Source organism: Salminus brasiliensis, chromosome 21 (genome assembly GCF_030463535.1).
Source record: "Salminus brasiliensis chromosome 21, fSalBra1.hap2, whole genome shotgun sequence".
Classification (NCBI taxonomy): Eukaryota; Metazoa; Chordata; class Actinopteri; order Characiformes; family Bryconidae; genus Salminus; species Salminus brasiliensis.
Genome location: NC_132898.1, coordinates 32221281 through 32244953, shown reverse-complemented (window position 1 = coordinate 32244953; position 23673 = coordinate 32221281). Strand labels below are relative to the sequence as shown.

Below are 23673 nucleotides of genomic sequence, written 5' to 3'. Positions count from 1 at the left end.
CAGTATTCTGGCCAAAATGATGCTTTTCGTTTGAAGTATACCAATCGTTTAATTCTGACTGGTGTGACAAAAAAAAATATGGTTTTCCAGCTTAATCTGACCTCAAATATAAACTAGGACATTCAAAAGTGCCAGAACCTCTCAGCAATCTCTCACGACAATCAGCCCTTTTTACATTTCAGTCAATGCTAAATTCATACAGGATCTTATTGCTAAAGCACTAATGAGCCCCTTTGAACTAGGGTTAGCTGTACCAAACCCAGTTCTGCATTCAGCTGCATGGCATCTGAAACCAATGTGTGCATTACACTTCACGAACAGAACCAGGAACCCAGGAACTTTGCATCTTCCTTTCTTGCCACACATGGACGGCCAGTGCGATGTGCAGTGCAAGCAAACATCTGGGACTGGGACTGAAGCAGGATGTCCTTTCCTGCCTTTGCGGAGAACGCGCTCTATTCGGGTATTGCCTATGTGCTCATTTCCTCTTGATTCGTTCCTATTTTGCCTGTAGAGGAACCATCATGTCGCCAAAATTTTCTATCAAATGCTCCCCTACTTATTAAGGACTTCACCCACCCAAGCCACTGCCTGCTCTCACAGCTGTTCACAGCGGCAGGAGATGAGGACGTGTGATGTCCAGAACCAGCCGGTTCAGAGACAGCTTCTTTTCCCCCCCAGGCCATCAGGCTGCTGAACAGCCAGTAAACACTGTGCACCAGTTCACGGTCCGTCACAAACCCCATACAAACTTACTCTGCACTTACTCTCCCACTCACCTCCTCACACTACATTTGTCAACTCATATCTTAACTAATCTAATATTAATAATTTATGTAAACATCAAGACAAGACAACCATAAGCGTCATTTGTGATGGACGATCCCATGGATGATACCATCTGTGCAGTGAACACATACATACACACCAGTGAAACACACACTGTGAACAGTGTGGGGGTGATGGGCCTTGCTCAAGGGCCCAACAGCGGCAACTTGCCGATGCCCGGGTATCGAACCCACAACCATGTCATCAATAGCTCGGAGCTCTAACCGCTAAGCACCACTGGCCCCACATATCACATCCTGTTCTCCAGTTCAGACAAACACATATTCTTTGGAATATACTGGAAAGGTTTTTAACACTCTGGCAGGTCATGTGACATTATGTTGGTACTGAATAATAGTATTACTATTACTATTTTTATTACTATTATTATTATTATTATTATTATTATTATTATTACTATTTTTATTACTATTATTATTATTATTATTATTATTAATCACATTACACAAATTATATTTTTACAAAAAAAAAAAATCTGGTCATATCAGAAGCATCTGAAAGCAACAACATGTGGTGAACATCAGGTCTGCAAAGCAAATGTCCCATTAAGGTGTAGGACAATTACATTGTAGCACATAGCATTAGCATTACCTAGCTGTTACTAGTTTATTTCAATTGGACTCAGAATGAATGCTACAGTTGGACAGAGGTTGTTGGGTTGGCATGAACTAACTGATATAAGTAACAAAAGCTGACCCACCCCTCAAAATGATAATTCATTTTGATTCATCGTAATTCACTGCTGAGCCACCACTGCCCCCACATATCACCACATCCTGTTTTCAAATTCAGACAAACTTATATTCCTCGGAAATCAGATAAATATGTAAATATATCATTAGAAAATTCAAACACTTTTTTATATTCCTATTCTGAATCCTACTCTTCTAGCATTCAGCCCCTTCCGGTCACCTGATGCAGTGTCCTGTCGCCAGACTGGAGTGTCTGGGAGAGCATTGCACTGTTAGTGTCTAGATGTCCAAGGTCACAATTCTATATATTCTTATATATATGTATGATATTGCTGGTTTGGTTTTCTTTTGTTTTTGTTTTTGAAAATAAATAATAATGATCAGAGCACTCTGTGATGTTTATGGTTTATTATTTTCTGCTTAATTATAAATGCAAACTGTATTAAAATAAATAAGACTCCCTCATATCATCTCAACAAGCTACTGTAGCAACAGGAAACTGCAGTAGGGAACTGACTTTTGAGAGTTGTCCAACAAAACTAACCTCTCGTAGGTGGTGGTTGACTCCAATTACAGGAAAGTCAAATCTAATGAAGGCAAATAACAGACTAACTGCAAACACTGAGCGAAAGGAGAGCTTTCCACCCAACTCTACACAAAAGGATGGAATATCTTGCTAGCTTGTGTATAAGTGATGTGAGGAAACTGGAAAAAAACAGTGAATGATTGTTGTATGTATTAGTAATTATCAAATCAAATCCAATCAAATGTATTAGTATAGCACTTTTTACAACTGGTGTTTACTAATTACACAATCAGTAATTAGTAAAAAGACAAGAAATCAACAGCATAAGACGACATGAAAAATCCAAGACCTCCAGTGAGCAGCCAACAAGGACCGTGGCAAGGAGAACCTCCCTCAGAGTTGGAGGAAGAAACCTTGGGAAAAACCAAGACTCACAAGGGGGCCCGACCCGTCCTCCTCTGATCAGAACTATTTATAAATTAATGATTAAAGTCACCAAACCATCTATACTGTTGAACTGCTCTGATCATCATCATAATATAATAATCATGGTGTAGTAGAACTTAATATAGTCATAGCAGTGATGGTCAGAGTAATGAGAGTGAAGATGATTAATAGTGGTGATATTAAGAGTCCATTTAGGTTTGAACATGGTCATTAGACAGGTAGCAGTGATAGGAGGGTGTGCAGCTGGTCTGACATATTAAGTAATTAAGTAATACAACATAAAAAAAATAAAAATACAACCAAAAGTACTGGAAAGGTTTTTAACGCACTGGCGTGTAATGTGACATTATGTTGGTACTGAGGATTATAGTATAGGCTTATTATTATTATTATTATTATTATTATTATTAATAATAATAATAATAATAATAATAATAATAATAATAGAAATCACATTACAAAAATGATATTTTAACAAAATGTCAGAACCATCTGAAAGCAACAACATGTGGAGAACATCAGGTCTGCAAAGCAAATGTTCCGTTAAGGTGTAGGACAGTACCATTGTAGCACATAGCATTAGCATTACCCAGCTGTTACTGGTTTTAAACCATTTCGATTGGACTGTAACTGATAAGTATCTGATGTAAGTAACAAAAGCTGACCCACCCCTTAAAATGATAAAGTAATTCATCATAACCTTTATTTATTTATTTATATCTTTATTTGCAAAAAGTAACATTAATTACAGCTTTTTTCCTTTTCTTGTTGGTTTGCCTTGGTTATATATGTAAACAGTGTATATCTGTATATTTCATCATTTATATATTAAAAATGTGTCATTTTTGTAAGTTAACAGCGTAGGTGTATATATTCTGTTTGTTTAATTTATATACATATATACTGTGTAGTACTTATGTGCGGGACTACAAGGTTTTCCACTCACCTTTACACCTGTGTTAATGTGATGTGACAATAAATCTGATCTGATCTGACTATTTTACGTTACTCGCGTCCCTTTCAGATAACTTTATTTATGTGGTTGTAGATATATCAGTATGGATGCAAGTATATATCTATATTACTATTTGTGCATGTGTGTGTGTACATGAATGTATGCGAGTGTGTATGGATGACTGTTTTTCTTTCCCTCTGGCAGTGTCAGTAAAAACAGGAAAACACATGAATAAGAGCATCACTCACACATCACTCACTGTTACATTTTTCTGAACTGGAACCAACATTAATGATTTGACTGATCTGAAATGTTTGAATATTTGAAAATATCTGGATGAGCTGTAGAAGTATCTGGAATTGCATTATTAGCGATGTGTCCTCTAAAAAAACAAGAACATTTTTTAAAAGATACACACCCATAGGCTAAATACTTATGTACACACATTTTTTATCCAGTAAGTGTGTTATTTTTAAATTTATTAAGAATTTTATTAAGAATTTATTAAGAATGTGCAAATTATTATTATGTATTTTGACAAACTCAAAGCACCTCGGAGCAAACCTCAAAGTCTTGCGTACCCCATGTGATGTTTGGAGCTGGTTGGGAACCACTGGTTTAGACAATGTGATATGAAATGTCACACTCATTTAAATGTTATTGGTTCACATGTACAATCATTCTAATTCATGGTTATTAAAAAAATAAATAAACCATTTGAAAATATTATAATGTAGATGTTCAGTCTAGTAAAGAACTCAAATGAAACCAAGAAACCAAGAATTGTAAGAAATTTGTTCTGCCAGTTTAGCAATAGGTCAAACTCAACATTTGTAAAGAACTCCTGAACGTTAGCAGTGCTACATGTCTGCTACATGGCGTACCCCATGTGATGTTTGGAGCCTCTCTGAGGGATCCCAGGTTGGGAACGACTGGTTTAGACAATGGGTTATCAAATGTCACACACATTGCTACATGTCGGCTGAGCAGAATATTATCAATATAAACTATTAAAAAGAATAACAGGGTGTACCATTAGGCTGTGTAAGGCTCACATACAGTACTTCATAATTACATTTGAATATCAATGATGTTTACTGTATATTCTGCAAAAAAAAAAGTTACATTACCATCTAAGCTTGGCTCATGCATCAATTCTTAATCACTGAATCAATAAATAATCAATTAATCCGATGAAACAAGGCTGAAATTCTGAAACTTAAAACAACAAAGTAGAACAATAAATTTCACCTGAAATTTCACCACTTTTCAGGAACACTGGATCTCATTTTACCATACAGGAGCAGTGCAAACTTCTCTATTACTTTAATCTCTTGACTCAATAAATACACCAAATAGCTGAATCTACATTCCACCAGTTTCTCCTTTCCAAAGCGTGTGGACTAGGAAAGTGAGTGGACAGTTAAAGGGTTCAATTTATTAAAAGTTCAAAACATACCTTTCTCTCCACTGGGCGAGATCTTTATCCGGTCCCACTGGATCGTAACTAATGTATCTCTTGTGACGGGCGACTCTCGCTCTACCCGTTAATGGAAGCTGTGGTGAGAGAAAAGAAAAAAAACAACAAACAATTATTTTTCATACATAACAGTAACCAGTGAAACCAGTTTAGTCATTAAACACTTTCAATAGTGCATTAAGAAGTTACTCTTTCAATAGTCGAATCAATAAAAGTACAAAGCAGTAGCCTTCAGTGCAATCAGGCGACCTTTTAAATGCAATCAAGAGTTTTTTAAGTTTCAAGTATAACTTTGACCATATTGTATAAAGTAAAATATAATTTCCTTATCCGGCCAATAATCCGCTCAGCCCTATGAATTCACACCAGGCGCACTGTACCCTCAGACCAGCTGAATTCTATTAAATTAGTTTTTTGAAAGAACACAGACGTCAGAGTACAGTCAGAGTACAAAATAGAGATTTTTTTTTTTTTTTACTGCAGAGCAAATGCAGGCATACAGTGAACAATACTGGTCTATACATTTCACAAATGTCACAGTCAGTACTCCATCTGAAACAATTACAATAAAAAAGAAAAAAAAAATGAAATAAATAAATAAAATACTACTACTAATACTACTAATAATAAATACATGCATACACACACACACACATACAGTGGGGGGGGGGATTATTTAGTCAGTCACCAATTGTGCAAGTTCTCCCACTTAAAAAAAAATGAGAGAGGTCTGTAATTGACATCATAGGTAGATCTCAACTATGAGAGACAACATGAGAAACAATTCTGAAAATCACATGGTCTGATTTTTAAAGAATTTATTTGCAAATAATGGTGGAAAATAAGTATTTGGTCACCTACAAACAAGCAAGATTTCTGGCTGTCACAGACAGAGACAGGCTTCTCTGTCCTCCACTCATTACCTGTATTAATGGCACCTGTTTGAACTTGTTAACAGTATAAAAGACACCTGCCCACAACCTCAAACAGTCACACTGTGAAGACCAAAGAGCTGTGGAAGGACACCAGAAACAGAACTGTAGACCTGCACCAGGCTGGGAAGACTGAATCTGCAATAGGCAGCAGCTTGGTGTGAAGAAATCTACTGTGGAGCAATAATCAGAAAATGGGAGACCTACAAGACCACTGCTAATCTCCCTCGATCAGGGGCTCCACGCAAGATCTCAGCCTGTGGGGTCAAAATGATCACAAGAACAGTGAGCAGAAATCCCAGAACCACACGGGGGGACCTAGTGAATGACCTGCAGAAAGCTGGGAGCAACGTTACAAAGGCTACCGTCAGTAACACACTACGCCGCCAGGGACTCAGATCTTGCAGTGCCAGACGTGTTCCCCTGCTTAAGCCAGTACATATCCGGCCCGTCTGAAGTTTGCTAGAGAGCATTTGGATGTTCTGGAAGAGTATTGGGAGAAGTGTTTGGTACAAACACAACTCAATGTGTTTGGAGGAGAGTGAATGCTGAGTTGCATCCAAAGAACACCATACCAACTGTGAAGCAAGGGCATTGAAGATGAAACGTGGCTGGGTCTTTCAGCATGACAATGATCCCAAGCACACTGCCAGGGCAACAAAGGAGTGGCTTCGTTAGAAGCATTTCAAGGTCCTGGAGTGGCCTAGCCAGTCTCCAGATCTCAACCCCATAGAAAACCTTTGGAGGGAGTCGAAAGTCTGTTTTGCTCGCCGACAGCCCCAAAACATCACTGCTCTAGAGGAGATCTGCATGGAGGAATGGGCCAACATACCAGCAACGGTGTGCGCCAACCTTGTGAAGACTTACAGAAAATGTTTGACCTCTGTCATTGCCAACAAAGGATATATAACAAAGTATTGAGATGAACTTTTGTTATTGACCAAATACTGTATTTTTTTTTCTCATTTTGTGTCTCATAGTTGAGTCTACCTATGATGTCAATTACAGGCCTCTCTCATCTTTTTAAGTGGGAGAACTTGCACAATGGATGACTGACTAAATACTTTTTTTCCCCACTAATACATATATACATACATACACACACACACACAAATATATATATATATATATATAAAAGCTCCAAAAAGCTCCCCAGCCTAGCAGTAACTTCAGGCTCCTGCAGATGGTGCTGCACGAGGACGATGGGTCAAACATACATGCTAATTAATATAATATGCTAATTAATATATTATAAATAGGATCAATATCTGTATGGTGTTTGATGGGAATGGAGATTAAAAAGAAATGTGTTTTTGAAGTTTAATATGTTGTATTACACTTCAATGTGCACCACCCTCGCCCCATGAGCATTTAAGGTTCAATGCGCAATTTCTCCACTGCAGGACTAAAATATTTTCTTATTGTATCTTATTACATAAATGTCATTTTCCAACATGTGTGTTAGGACAAAAGGGTAAAACATTAATAGGTGAGCCTCAAACTCTAGATTTTAGAACTCTGTTGTGGTCTAAATTGTTTAAAAAACTTCCAAATACTAAATATGAAAATTAATACCAACATTAACAAGCACACAAGTGTCTGAATGATGGGTCAACCTTACCTAAAACACATAAATCACTACATCAAACAATTCATCAATTCATTAACTAAGAATGGAATTCTTATACTGGTTGGGTACAAGAACAAAAAAAGCCTTGTTAATGTCCATCCCAAGCTTAGGTAAGGCATGAGCTGATGGTGCAGTCTGAGGAGACCCTTTCCAATCTTCTATGACGTCCCCAAAGAGCTCATGTACTGCTGCTCATTCTGGTTGTACACAGGGTAGCTCTTCAACAGCAGTGCAGGAAAACAAGCCGGTTGCCCAAAAGGACCTCATCTCTCCTCTCAGACAGAACAGTTCATTCATGGTTCCTCAATAAAAGACGCTCATGGCATAAATCATAGCTGCTTTGCGATGGACTGTGCCCCTAAACCTTTCAGGGGCTGTATGATGTGGATGCCAGACAGAAGCTCCTCCAGAACTTTGCAGAGGGTGTTCCTGTATATAACAAACGAGGATGTTAGAAACGTGTTATTCTGTATTTTTATTTATTTATTTTTATTCCGTAATGAATGTGTGCATTATTATTTTTTCATAAAGAACTTCTACAATGTCCACAGATTTAGATATTATAAACAACACACCAAAAGTTGAGATTTTTTAATTTTTTGACAAACTAATAGATTTTGGGAAAACTTACAAAATATTACAAAATATATAATAAATATAATAATATAAACAAGGTATTGTAATTATGTTTTTAGAATTGTTTGAGATTTGAAAGATGAGGAACTATGGATTTAATTTAGTTTTAATAGAGTTTTTCTTTTTAGAATTAACTTTTAGTTTTATTTAATTTTTTTAGTACTCTACAAATGATTAAAAAATGTTGAGGTACACAAATCTCAGAACCAGGATATGCAGTTATCGGCAACCAAATTTGATTTAAATCATTGATTCCATTGATGACAGAGGTACATATGAACTGTGTGTGTCTGTAAATCAGTGAAGAACCCTTCGGGGCAGTCTTAAAAAAAGCCTAATGGCTTTTGGAAATTAAAAAAATATATATGTCTGTAATTTTAATTCTTAGGATAAATTATAATTATATTATTATAATTATATTGGACAAAAGTGGTCCAATAAGGATTTTTATTTTTAGTTATATGCAGGTCAATAAAGTTTAGAGCTTCGATTAGGACTCTAAACTTTTAAAGTTCAGTTAAAACTGAAGAAATAGCACAACCAGGAACTGACTGAAGAATCAGCTTTTGATCTGCAACGGTTTTGATCAATTTTGTAAAATTGTCTCTAAGCATTCTCGATGTCCCTTATATACACACGTCTGGCTGAATATGCAAGTGGTAATCTAACCACCAGTTCCTTTCTATTAGCAATTTGATTTTGTTGACATTTTTGGCCTAAACTGAAGGCAAATAGTCTAATAGTCTTGAATCGCCATCACTGTACACTGTACAAAATAAAAGTACTGTGATTTATAACCTCTATATCCTGCAATCTTTCAGCAAAACACACCATGCAGATTGCTAACTGAACTCACGTCCTCACGCTGACTCATCTAAACTGTCCATGGATTTTGGTAGTCATTGAGTTCAGAGAGGAACTTCAACAACTTCGGGTGTCTCACGTCCTGCATTGTCTCTTTCCCACGTTCAGGACTGATCCCCAGGAGACAACTGTTAAACAAAAAATAGAAACTGAAGACTGATTTCTGCAGTTTTTACCCAAAACACGTGAAAAGTACAGACCTTCACGCACACAGACCTCTTAATAAACTCCAGCGATAATGCTGCATCCTTCGGATAGCGAATGTTCAGCACGTAGAAGAGACAAAACAAGTAGGTTAATGCCGTCAATGGGCAGCGTACATGGTCGTTGACTATTGTCTGATCAACTGCCATCAGATAGCGTTCATCACCTGAAAAACACACACACACACACACACACACACACACACACACACACACACACACAGGTTCACAATTACTGCCTGTATCTCATCTGTATAGCAAATCCACAGTTTACCAGCATCAATCAATGGAATCACCACAGCACCACCACTGACCAGTAATTTTACGGGTGGTAGATTATTCCTAAGTGCCCCTTAACACACTAGTGGCATAAAATCATCATTTTATCATTCATAGATAGTTATAAGTCATCTACTAGCCCTTCATCAGGGGTCAGATTCTGACCAGAGGACCTCGATTGGCTGTAATTTGTGATCAGCAGTGACCAGCATGGTAAAAGAGTGGTGGTGGGTAGGTTTCCCATTCATTGTTCGCTGAAAACCATCCTCCAGCCCTTCTTCAATGGTCAGTTTCTGAACATATGACCATTGTTGATCAGTTTAACCCAGTGACAGTGACCAGTACACTTGTCAAAACCACTATCAAGAATGGTCCTCCACCCAAATACATCTGCTCAGCTGTGGTCCTATGGTGGTTTTTAGGAAAGACGGGGTAGCTGATATATCACATATATTAGCTACAGTTATAATTTTAAGCCTACAGACTGGCCTATAAACTGACAACTCCGCTTGATACAGTAGTCGGAGTCCTGCTACATAAACAGGCATGATCATTTCAGTTACTAAATATGTTATAAATATCAGTTTCTTACCAAGAATGACGACACAGGGAGTGCTCGGTAAGCTCAGCGTGGAAGTGTTGATGCCCTTCATCAATACAAAAACATAATTTCAATATAAAAGCAACAACAAACCCATTTTAAATCCATTTCTACTTTTAAAATGAATGTATATTGTAACAATATATCAACTCTAAACAGACAGAATAATAATAATCACCTCTATTTTGATCAGTAGCACTTCCGTATTGTCACCAAGGTACTTCCCAATGCCTGAGAGCAGCTCCAACGGGTCTTGGAAATTGCTTGGAGTCACTTTTGTTCGTGCAAAAAAGTTCATTACTGTTTTCCCCTTTTTTGACCATTCCTCTCCCAGCCTTTTCTGAACAGGAATCCCAAGCAGTCTTTCAGTGTGTTCAAAGAAATGAGTCGCTTCGAACAGGTAGGGCCATTCGTCTTTTAACTCGCGAACCGTCTTATTGTTGAGGTTAATGGAGATGCGCTGACTGTAGTACGTTTCGGCCATTAGCTTCCTGACGTACGTCTCCGGGAGGCTGTTCCTCACATAAGCATTTTGGAGCTCTGCCTTCTGGTCAGTCTGGCTTGGCTCGTCCTTAGTGGTCGGAAGGTCAGGTTGCCACTGAGCACAGCCATAGGGATCATATTGCATGGCACCAGTGCCACCTTCTGCCGGCCTCTTTAATGTCCTGGTACAGTTTTCCACTCTGTTCTCCATTTGATCCAGTAAACACGTGAATCCTGGTCCAACGACGCTGTCCCCACATAAATCGCAAAAGGACCTGGGGTATTTCTGAACAAGCTCTCGGGCAATCTGTCGAAGCGTGTCTCGAGCCGGTCTCTTCTGTTTTGAAGCAAGAAAATCGTCAATGATGATACGAACCATTTCGCGTCTCAGTGATGGATGTGGCCGTGTCTTCTCTATCATGGCTTTTACAAGCTCTGGTGGAAATTTTTCCCATGGAATTTGAAATTCTTCTGACGCACTGGCTGATGGTTCCATTGGTCCTGCTGCTGACTGTGTCGGCTCACGGTCAGATGGTCCTAGGTAAAAAAAAAAAAAATAATAAAATAATAATAATAATAATAATAATACCACAATAAAAGGTTACAATAGAATACAAATCTGTTCTACTTTATACAACATAAACATAAGCAAACACCAAAATAGCAGCTTTACAGAAGGTTTCTATTGGTCCACTCATCATTCATTTTAACACAATGTAAAGAATAACTGGCATATTTATATTCTGTCAAAAAGTGAAAAGCAGATACAGCTACTTTAAGTTTCACCCATTGCTGACACAGATGTGCAAATGCACACACACACAGCTTGTCTAGTCCCTGTAGAGAAGTACTGTCAATAGAATAGGACTCTCTGAAGCAGGTAAGCATCATGAACCTATTGGCACCATGCATAATACCAGGCAACGACTAGCCCCCCCCAGCATACATAAAGTTACATGATATTTAAATGAGGTCATATTACAATAGTTCATATTCTATTCTTCAGTGATCTTACAGTATATAAAACTCAATCAGATATTTATTAAATATGACCCAAGATTATTGAACTTACCTGAATTAAAGACTTCCATCAATCTTCTACATTGCGTTGGTTGCAGAAGTCCTTCCAAATCAGCAGCGGTTACCAGGCGGAGGTCCACAAAGCGACCAACTCCAATAGCGTCTAGCCGATGCATTAGCGATTGCAGACGGTCCTCAGATAATGACGGAAGGGTGGTCCTAATCAGAGTTAAGATGGCCTCCATAATGGCTGGTGTTTGAGAGGGAAGAGTAATCTTCCACCTCTGTGGTAAAATTTCAGAGGAGTATAATAATCAGCGCCTGGCAAAGCATCTCGCTGTAAAACACTGCTGTGATTTTCTAACACACCAAGCTCGGGAACTGCAGGAATTTACAATTTTGTCTATCGGACAATTAATCTGACCCAATGTAAACAGACCACTGTTAGAATTTGGAGAATTTTGAACTTTGGAGGCATACATATATATATATATATATATATATAATTGCCTGAGTGCAAAACAAAAGTAGAAACAACAATTGTGCCCCTTTGAGAAATATGGCTCATTTGAAGTGCTTCTTCAACATGACATAACAAAGTAAAAAAACAAACATATTGTATTTAAAGATTATTTAAATGATCTGAACAATTGCATGAGCATTGCATGAAGCATGAAACATTTCATTTACATTCCAAAACTGCTACATTTACATAAAGTAAAAAACAAACATTTTGTATTTACTGTTCATATAAATTTCTGAACAAATGAATAAAACATGAAACCTTTCATTTACATTCCAAACTTTTTTTTTTCTTGTGGGAACGTACACCTGTGTGTGAAATGCTGTGTAACAGTTGCGATCTCCCTGTAAGCAGAGAAACACCTTGCATGTAACACATCGCACTTGAGTTTTCCCTGAGCAGCTTTTTTCTCTGCAGCGCACTGCATTCTTCATGTTTACCATCTCTGGCAGATGTGCATTGGCCCTCCTGCAGAATGAAACATGGGGCACTGCCTTTACTGGACGCTTTTTCCCTTGGACTAACACATCTGGGTCATCCTGTTCTGAAAAGTCAGAGCTGTCATTGGCATGCTGAGCCAAGAAGGTCATGGCCACTTCCATTCGAAATTCAAGGAACTGCATGATGTTCTTCTTTGGCATGCCACATAGAGTCAGGTCTTTGCGGTACAGTAGCCAGCTGTATGCTGTATATCAGCTGTATATCACTCATGCGATAATAACTCATCATTCTATCGACAAGGTCAACTCCGCCCATTTTGGAGTTGTATTCACGAATGATATTTGGTCGCGCAATGGTCACATATTGTTTCAGCTTTTTGTCCCATCTCTGGCAGATGTCTTCTGGCTCTCTAGCATGAACAGAAGACATCATCAACACTGGTTTATTGTCCAACCATTTCACCACGCAAATCTTTCCATCCTCAGTGGTAACTTGTGCTGAGGAACCTCTTCCATTCTTTTTCATTGTTTTGTCAGTTGGTAGCTTCTATACTGCTGCAGCGACCCGATTCTTCATAACTGTACCAGTTACATGCATCTGCTTCTTCATCATGTGTTCCATAACTTGGATGGATGTGAAGAACCGATCACAGTAAATGTTTGTATTAGGATGCAGAGTTTGAGACAGACGATCTATCACCAAGCCTCCCAAACCCAGATCCCAATTATCCCCTGGTTGTTCAACCTGCTGAAGGAGTGCATCTGCACCTTGATAAATTTCAAAGTCCAGCACAATACTGTCTGCTGTTGCGCACACAAAATTTTTCATGCCAACTGGATTTGGTTTCATCGGCAGATATTGTCGCCACGGACAAGCTCCTGTGAATGGAATCATCTGCTCATCAATGGAAACGCATTGTGGTCGAGCCTGAGATTTGCAGCCTTTCCGAATGCAGTTCAGAAAAGGCCTCACCTTCCAGAATTTATCACACTCTTTCAGATCATCTGGAACATCATCAATGAGCACTTTGAGTGATCGCCTCAGTCTGAAGAATCTGTCACGTGAACTTTTCAGTGATGGCAGGGAATTTTAAGGTTTTGGACCAGTACATTCTGATTGCAGGATAAGGTATGCAAGACATCAAAATACAGGCACCAAAAAAATGACATATTTCATCAGTTGATGTGTTGAGTGGGGCCCCACTTCTAGCCAGTGATGTAGCATTAGAACAGTCTGCTATCATTACATTTTTATCAATATACTGTTCTATGTAGTCCAGTGGGGTCCAGTTCTCTCTGATCTGCACAGTTTCCTCCTCATGCTCAAACTGGGCTTGATTTGGTGTTAGTGGAGAGGCCCTCCATTGCATCTCATGCCCTTTCTTGGACTGTTCTTGATGGCTTGGTCCTGGTGTTGTCTCTTCAGGGACATTGTTTGAAACATCAGCCTCATCTTGCTGCGTCTGAGAGTGACGTCTAGAAGGGCGTGATCTGGCAATGTCACGATCTGAACGATATCCTTCATATTCATCACGGTGACGTTTACGTCCCCTGATAAGCTGAGAGGGCTGTGGAATGGGGTCCTCACACCCACTACTGTCTTCCTCACTGCTGATTGGCTCCTGTTGTGGGGGTTGATATTCAGTATCCCCCACGATATCATCAATGTCTGACAAATCTTCCACCTCTGAGTTGTCTCCACCAATTAACTCCAGTGCTTGTGACAGAGTATAACGCACTGAAAAAAAAAATATATAATGAGAAAATTCTAATAAAAAATAAGTACATTTATTTATAAAACATGCTATATCTCCTTGTACTGTAGTAAAAAGAAATTATATAATTTCATTCTCACATTATGTTGTTAGCATATGTGACACCCTGTCAACTAAAACAACAAAACTAAGTCTGCAGGTCCACAAGTCCACATATGTGGACATGTTTAAATGCTAAATCGTTAAAGTTGCTCACTTTTGTAAAATTTGACTTCCATAACAAACATTGAAAACCTTTATACATATCTGAACAAGAATGACCCATGAAATCTGATTAGTTTCTTTACCTGGTTGACGTTTGTATCGGGAGTTCCCATCTGAACTTCTGAGGGTGTTGTCAGCCATCTTGAATCAAAATTGTAATGTGTTAAACTCTTCTGCCAGCACTAGGTGACAGTATAATGGCCTCATAAGAGGACAACAGGCCCTTGTAGAGAAAAACTTGTGGTCAAGACAACCCAAAATGTGATGTCCACACATGTGGACGCCAGGTCCTAGGAGGATATCTATATATCGAAGTCCACAGTGACTTCCACATTTCATGCAGCTTTTGGAGCTTGTATTATTTATTGTCTAATGTGGCAAAATTTTATTGTTACATTAGTCAAATAGAATTAAAAACAAAATGATAAAAACATGCAAATACAACTAGGCCTGTGTCTAAATGTAATTTCCAAAACCCTTAAGCTCATAATACGTCACCAATTCCTCAATTCAACATTAATTAATTCATCATTAAAAGCTATATTTTATGGTCTAAAGTCATACTGTACTAAGACCCTGACATCCTCTACAGCAGGGGAGGGCAACCGAGGGCCTGGAGTCTAGCACAGTCGTCTGAACTCCCTGCTTGAACAGACCAACTAAACCTGGCAATTACCAGGTGGGTTGAATCAGGAGTACCTGAGCAGGAAAAGTACAAAACTGTGCAGTGACCGGTGACTGCCCACCCCTGCCTTACACCTACACTTCATAGGTACAATCATAATTGGAGGTCACCACTTCCAATTATACTACACTCTTCCGAAAAATGGCTACACAGTTCTCCGAGTGATACCATAGAAGAACCACTTTCGGTTCCACAAGGACTGATGGTTGTGAAGAACCATGAATTGATTGTTCTTCATCTTTATAAAACCAAAAGTGGATCTTCTATGGAATCACTCATTAGTAGCACCTTCATGTGTTAGTTTGTACCGACAGGTCTGGTCTCACGCAGGCCCATGCTGCCCATTTCCCCAAAGGTGGGAACTTGCTTTTCTACTAAAATATTTGTCATATTTGCTTCTCCTGTAAAGCTGCGGTTTTGAAGATACAAGATTTTTGATTTTCTGATTTTCATGTGACCATCAACCTCACACCAACATTTCCATAATCAGCTTCAGAGCTCTCTGGATTGTGAGTCTATAAGTGATGCCAGTCATTCAACACATTATAAATCTTTCTACTATTAATATTGTTGCGGTTTTTTTTTTCCCTTTTTCAGACATGAATTCTTCCCTAAATTGTTTACATTTCAATTTAACATACAGAAAATATACCATCCCTTTATAAATCACAACATTTAAAAATATATGATGCGTATGGATCATCTGGTATTGAGATCTGTAAATCATAAAAGTTAAACTGTGCTCTTTTACCATCCAGTCTTTTACTAAATCATACAGAGCAGTTTCCCAAATAATCTTTCATGAAGAAAACCATCACTTAAAAAAAATAAATAAATAAAAATACTCCAAAGACCAAAATGCTACAATGAGATGTCCAGACAAGGTGGAGAAGCACCAACATCATTACTGATAGCCTCCTCAAACAGAAGCGACTCCTTAGCATAGATGTTGCAAAGTCTACAAGAATGAGCCTCTGTCCCATTACTCACACTTGCACCCTTTGTTTGCACGTGCCCACTAGGAGTGCAAGGCTGTAGGAGTACCCATGATCCACTGCGATCCAGTGACAGTCCTCACATAAACCATGTCAGCAGAATCTTATATCATCTCATAGGTCACGTTTTTAAATATTCTGAATTTAGGAGACAGTTAGGCAGTGAATTTAGGCACTGTTTTACCAAGTTTTAGCGTTTAACGTGTCATGTTCCTCTGCTGCCGACCTCTTATCCATTTCATCAGCAGCACAGCAAAAATACCAGCAACTGTTTAAGCCAGTGTGGTGGAAAATTCTGACAACTTCAGGAAAGTGCATTTCCAGAGGGGAATTTTAGGGCCTAGTGTGACAATTGGGACAGGGCCAAAATTTGAAAAGCTCATTTTGATGTGACGCATTTCTACATTAGTCTTATTTTAAGCAATTTTTTTTAGATTGCCAAAGTCATTATTCCTACAGCATAAACCAGGTGAGCAAGGAAGACTAAATGACCCAATTTACTGTATTCAACAATATTTAATTAGTCATGAAGCACAATGTTTACTGCAGGTTTCCCTCTAAATAGGACAAAAACATTTCTGCTGCTGTAGGACCAAAACGATGTGTTGTCAAGTCAAAATCTGACTCCAGACCCAGGCTCTGGAAGTTCTTCCTTATCTTTTGAATCACCCGACTGCAAAGAAATCAAGATACCATGTTGATTAACCCTGTGACCAAAGTACTGTCCCTACCTCTGACAGCCTGTCTTAGGACTTATATAGGACTTACTGTGAAGCTGGTATGTCTGCTTTCTGAATTCCTTCCAAAATGAGGTCTTTGGGTACATGCCTCACTAAAGCTGCCCGAAAACCTTCAGCAAGATCCTGGGCCTCTCCCTCGGTCAGAGCACTGAAGATGGACACCTTGGTTTTGGCACTTTTGGGCTGCTTCAGGACTTCTCGGGGAACGTGTTTTCTTGCAACCTGTGAAAACATGAAGATTTCCAGGCTCAATACACCAGGAGGATCACCTGAGAATATGCAAATGAAGGAAGACCCTAATAATACAAATCCTCACTAAAGCCCAGAAGACATTGGCTGACATGTTCTCCCCCTTCACTCGCCTCTTCACTTCCTCGCTATTAACCAAGTAGTGCTTTCCTTGGACTGTCAGCCTTCCCAAAACTTTATACACTCCATCGCTTCCTTCCCCTTCCTCTTCTTCTGCGCTCGTCCTTCTGAAACGGTTGGACAGTCGGTTGACCTACAATAAGGATTAATAAAACAGTTGATGTCTTGATCATTGCAAGGATGTATACAATCAGATTAGGTAGCAGGACCAGGACCAGGACTCACCCATGCTGCTTTTTGTGGGTGCGAGATGGGTGGCATTAGCCTTAATTTTACACTTTCCTAGCATAATCTGAAAATAATCTGTCCAAAGGTAGGTGGACACTCCTTCTAACAAATGCTTTCAGCTTAACTTTAAGTTGCATCCATTGCTGACACAGATGTGCAAATGCACACAGACACACACAGCTTGTCTAGTCCCTGTAGAGAAGAAGTACTGTCAATATAGTAGGAACCTATGGGCACCATGCTGCCCAATACCAGGGGTGGGCTAGTATAGGGGTATAAAGCCCCCCAGCATTGAGCTGTGGAGCAGTGGAAGAACTGTGTTCTCTGGAATGATGGTGGTGGAGCTCCACCCAGTACTTTTGGGATGAGTTGGAGATGAGGTGGGGTGGTGCTAATCTATTTATAAACTGTCTCTATGGAAGGAGGCTTTCTACTAGATTTTGGAGGAGCACTGCTGTGAGGATTTAATTGCATTCAGCACCCCACCTTATCATCCCCAACTCATCCCAAATGTATTGGACGAAGCACCACCATCCATCATTCCAGAGAACACAGTTCAACTAAAAATGTTCAAAGTAAAATCAAACTGCATCACAGCAGTTCAGAAAATTATTGGCACTGATAAGCTAAAGCAAGTTTGAAGTCAATACAGTATAAACAGTATTTCCTAAACAACACCCCCATCAGACTAAATCCTTATTCAGAGGGGATTAGTTGTACATGAGGAGGCGGAGTGATGTCAATGTAGTACAGGACATCTGTAAAAATGTATGAATTATGTACACGAGATAAGAAATCCCAGCAGAAATGACTTTGGCTTTGGAATTATTTTGGCTTATATACCTGAGGTATCTCAAGCGCCTCCCGAAAGCCTTCATTTTTGACAATTCTGTTGTCTTGTCTCTGGATGATTGCAGAGCCTCAGCGGCCAGTTTAAAATCAATTTATCTGCAAGCAAGCTTTTATAGATCCATCACCAGGTCTGCAGCCTCACCTGTAGACACATTTTCCAACATTATACATTATATATATATATATATGTTTTTCTCTGAAATTGCACGATTACAGGAGGGATTCCACCATGAAGGTTTTTTCGGTTGAAACAGGGATGCCTCCATCTACACTGGTCTAATTAAACAATGAAATTAATAACAACAACATTCAGAGTCAGAAAAATGAATAAATAAAATGATTAAGTATTTCTGGCCAAAATCTTAATAGAGTTACAATGTACACCATATGGACAAAAGTATTGGGACACCTGCTCATTTCCTTTCTGAAATTAAGGGTATTAATAAAGAGCTGATCCTGCTTTTGTTTGGAGCGACTGTCTCTACTGTCCAGAGAAGAAGACTTCATCAGAGTTTAACAAGGTCATCAAAATATAGTTGTATAGAAAAAGTTCCTCAGGAAATCATACCTCAGCTCGCTCAGGACCCATCCATACACTGCGACTGGATCAACCCTGGGAAAAATTTGCATGGTAAGATTTGTGTACAGATATAAAAAAATAAAAATAAACACCATAAATACAGTAATAAATAAATAATAAACACAAAATAAACACCAATGCAGTATTACACTGTTCTACACCATACGCTGCTACTCTAACACTGTGTGCACTGCTGCCCTTAGAATAAAGGCCTGATTAGTCTACAGCATTGAGCAGTCCACTGTACATGACGCTGCTCTGTAGGTAGTTACCAGGCCAATAAACGTAATGCTACTCCGAGTAGTTAACCTCGGCATGCTCCTTTGGGGGTACTGAACATACTTAAGTGTATATACACACAAGTATGTATTTTTTTAGAGTGGTGTGTGCATGCACAATAGTCAAGATGCAGGATGTGCAATGCCACGTATGGTAAAATAATTTTTAATAAGTAAATACAGAATTTCTTGCTGCTGTTTTTGTGCATATATCACACAGATGTTTATTATATCTGCCCAATAGCATTTATTGCACTCCAGTCTTGGATACAGCATTATTAATATACTGAAATGCTGGATTATTGACTTGATTATTGGTGAATCGCTATAAAAAAAATGGCAATGTCACGTTTTTCCAGTTTCGTGCAGCCCTAGTATCCACGTTAAAAAGCAAAATAATGTTCTTATTACGCAACACACTATATGGACAAAAGTATTGGGACACCAGTTCATTCACTGCTATTTCTGAAATCAAAGGTATCAGTGGAATAACATTCTACCAGATTTTAAAGCAGTGCTGTGAGTATTTGATTGCATTCAGTGACAAGTGAATTACTAAGGTCATGAAGTTGAATGGTCATCACCCCCAACTTTCCACCTCATCCCAAAAATACTGGATGGAGCACTCTCCAGCATCATTCCAGGGAACACAGTTTTTCCACTGCTCCACAGCTCAATGCTGGGGGGCTTTATACCCCTCTAGCCCTCTATTGGCAGAACTTCTCTACAGGGGCTAGACAAGCTGTATGTGTACATTTGCACATATGTTACACAATGGGTGCAACTTAAAGTAGCTGAATGCATTCATTAGAAGGGGCGTCCACAAACATTTGAACACATAGTGTAGGTAACAAGATTCAGATTTCTTTACAGGGGTGGAACCAGGGGTCTACAACATTTCATTTACTATCTAAAACTACCAGTGAGTTTTTTTGTACACTAACACATATACTAGGGTCACGCAAAAGCTGTTGGTTTAAGTACAGCTAGGCTGCACATCTTCTACACATCTATAATAACACTAGCAGAGCATTATCGAGCCTCACATTATCAAATTATCAAACTAGACAATACATTTGTGGGAATGAAACTTACCTTTTGCACTTTCAGCTTTCAACCAACGTCCAACTGCCTTCAAGATTTCAAAGCGCGTGTCTTACACCCGACATTCAAATTGATTAAAAAAAGGGCAACCCTGTTGAAGAGGAAAATCCCCCCTCGAGGTGGGGCGGAGGGCAAACGAGCTGACCGACGTCTCTCTGTTGAACAGCGTTTTCACATGGCCTATTTTACAGGGATGTTCAGACCATTGTCTTTGTATCTTCTACTTTTAAGCCATTTAGATAGTATTCTATCAGAGCGCACAGTAATATCCCAACCCAATAAACAGCCGCCGACGTCCTCAACTTGAACAGGCAACAGTTCCTGCACTTCTGAAGTGAACAAAACTGTAAATCCACTTGGCTTCTATGAGCTTAATAAGTAATTCTGCAGCAAATGTACAAGGTACAGGTAAAATGCTGTGTGGTCAACTGTACTGGTACCTTTAGAGCTTCGTCCAGAGCTGCTTTACTTCTATCCTGGCTTGATTTTTATCATTCACCCATAAAACCTAGTCGAAATGCTTGGAGGAAAGCTCCAGGTCCCCAGCACCACCACACCAGCTAACAAATGCCTGTGTCAGCCAACATTTGTTAAGACTGATGAGGGGAGATAGCGCCATCTACCCACTGTGGAGAGAACACAGCCAATTGTGCCGGACTGCTATCTAATCAAAACAAACAGCTAATTAATTAATATGCTACTGCTAATTACCTGCTAACTAAAGCAGTTTTTTAAAAGCACTTTTCCTTAAAGTACAAACATTTTAATGCAGAATTCATGGCTGGCAAAGACAACAAAAACAGGAGAGAACTTTGAATGCTTGTTAGAAGGAGAACACATTAAAATGCACAAAATCATTTGAAAATGCACTAATAAAAAAAAAGATCCCCAATATATTCATACTGACTGTGACCGGACAGAAATGAAGGTGAACTTAGAATGGCACTGATGGTCTGAGGTCAATGGTCACACATAAAAATCAAGAAGTGTGTGAGAGCACTTAAACACTAATTAGACTAGGGAAGAGTTTAGCAACAGATTCTATTGTAAAGAAACCTAGGCTAGGGCTGGGCCATCAATTAATTAATCAATCAATCAATAAATAATTGAAACCAATATTCAGAACCTCTAATCGGTGCAATCTTCCCTATATGGATTATTTCATTATTTTTTGTGATTTTTTTTTACGTTAGTATATTTCCCCACTGTGTGTCCATATATCGTGCCCTAAAAAACATACTACCCCGAGTGTAGTCATGTGACTCCGCTCCGTCCAGTCTGTGACATGGAAGCAACATGGAGGCCAACTGAGCAACTTGACGAGCATTTATAATCATTCACTAATAGCCATAGCCATACTTAGCCATAGCTAAGTCATTATCTCACTCTTTCTATGCAGTTATTTGTTTTCCGCTATCTGGTATCAAACAGAGGTCCTTCTCATGATTTTTTTTCTCCTGATTGGAGGTCGTTTTTTCTTTGCCACTGTTGTCTTTGGCTTGCTCAAATAAATATAAATACAAATACACAAATATAAAAAAAATATCTTAAAAATACATCTGAACTGAACTGAGTACTGAGAAATCCGGTAGCTCTCTAACTAGTGTTGACTTTGTCTACTAATCTTTGCAGGCCTAGTTGGCCAGCTTGACAAAATGCATTCATTAGTTTAGACAACTTAAAATTATCCAACTGACGAATTAGATTTGACAATCAGACAAAGCCGTCACTTTCCCTAAGATCACCTAGCAGGTGCAAATATTTGGAAATTAGTCCATTACCATATCCCTGGGTTGTCACAAAACAAAACTCTACATGAACCTCGATGAGGCTCAGCCTGTAACTTGCCTTAGATCGTGCAGCCTTGTGCATCGACGACAGTCTGTGGCTGTCCAGTTCAGCCCCAAGGCCGCTAGCATGACCGGATGCCACAGCATCGTTTGGATAAGCAGAAACGCAGGTCTGTGCATCACACAAAGCCTCGGATCCCAAATCTGAAACCAGCTCATTGGGTTCTTCTTTGACCTGCACGAAGGGACTAGCGAGGAGTAAAGTATCCATATTGCTTTCTGTCGTTTGGGCATGGAACATTTCCTCCATTTTCTGATCGTTCTGCAAACACGGCTTCGGGGACACAGATTCGTTAGCCGCGGCTATTTGAGGCCGAGCATCTTGGGTCTCTTCCTGCGCTGCACTGAGCTCCAGCTTCACCTGGATCTCCTCACTCTGCTGACCCCACTGCTCTCCGCAAGCTGACTGCCCGGCATCGGCTTCATCATCATGTATGATGGAGAGGCTTGGCTGTAGTTCTGAAGGAAAAACATCAGTAGGATTATAGTCAGCACACGCTCTGCAACCTTTGCTTATATTTATACACTATCAGGACAAAAGTATTGGGACACCTGCTCGTTCATGGTTTCTTTTGAAATCAAGGGTATTAAAAAGAGCTGGTCCTGATTTTGTTGGAGTAACTGTACTTTCTCTACTGTCCAGAGAAGAAGGCTTTCTACTAGATTTTGAAGACTCATTGCTGTGAGGATTTGATTGTATTCAGCAGCAAGTGTGTTAGTGAGGTCAAGATGTTGGATGATCACCACTTCACCTCATCATCCCCAACTCACTACAAAAGTATTGGATGGAGCACCGTCATTATTTCATCGTATCGTGATAAATTTTGTTATTGTGACAATAAGCTCTTCTAAGCATAGGGAGGATATTGTTAGTGATTAATACACACTGATCAGCTGCAGATTTCATTAGAAACAGAGTAATTAGTCTGGTTTAATTCAATGAAGAGCAGCAGATGTGGATTAAAAAGCACTGTATTCAGTCTGGGAGAGGATCTGAATAGTAGTTTTTTAGAATCAGTCACTACTGATTTAGTCTGTGATGACATGTATCGTGATAAATATTGTGAATCGTGAAAATGACTTTAAATATTGTGATTATAGTATTTTTACCATATCACATACCACAGCCCTACTAGGTAATCAATCGTATGATCAGAATTATTTAAAAAAAAACACATTATTGTTAAATGTACAGTAGACTGTAATATATATACATATTATATTATATTCTAATACATCTTATATATTGTATATATATACTTATATCCCAGTATTATATTGTTATATTAGATTTTAATATAAAAGGACACAGTTTGTGTTCATGGGTGTGTTCTTGTGTAATCAGAGAGCTTGTGTGTGTGCACTCAAATACAATTCACTTACAAATCTTCAAACAAATTTAAGCAACTTTATTTAAAATATCCTATGAATATAAAAAGTAATAATTTTTCAT

The 23673-nt window shown here is 38.9% G+C and overlaps 2 protein-coding genes and 1 long non-coding RNA gene across 4 annotated transcripts in view; all 3 read right to left on the bottom strand.

Moving 5' to 3' along the window:
- Positions 1-23673, bottom strand: part of LOC140543326 (uncharacterized) — a 41055-nt gene that overhangs the window by 15738 nt on the left and 1644 nt on the right. For both annotated transcript variants that reach the window (XM_072666401.1, XM_072666400.1), the window contains exons 2-3: positions 22219-22679; positions 4929-5026 (exon numbers count right to left, since the gene is read on the bottom strand). In XM_072666401.1, coding sequence (XP_072522502.1) covers positions 4929-5026; positions 22219-22679 — 559 coding nt within the window. The remainder of the gene's footprint in view (positions 1-4928; positions 5027-22218; positions 22680-23673) is intronic.
- LOC140543155 (uncharacterized) lies at positions 6947-11885 on the bottom strand. The gene is made up of 6 exons (XM_072666185.1): positions 11650-11885; positions 10273-11114; positions 10086-10140; positions 9228-9381; positions 9004-9139; positions 6947-7940 (listed from the first exon to the last, which is right to left on the bottom strand). The coding sequence occupies exons 1-5, from the start codon at positions 11840-11842 to the stop codon at positions 9022-9024; spliced, it is 1362 nt and encodes a 453-aa protein (XP_072522286.1). The 5' UTR covers positions 11843-11885; the 3' UTR covers positions 6947-7940; positions 9004-9021.
- Positions 16734-19056, bottom strand: LOC140543128 (uncharacterized). The gene is made up of 5 exons (XR_011978167.1): positions 18977-19056; positions 18400-18550; positions 17276-17461; positions 16988-17181; positions 16734-16892 (listed from the first exon to the last, which is right to left on the bottom strand). It is a non-coding gene; the product is annotated as an uncharacterized lncRNA (long non-coding RNA).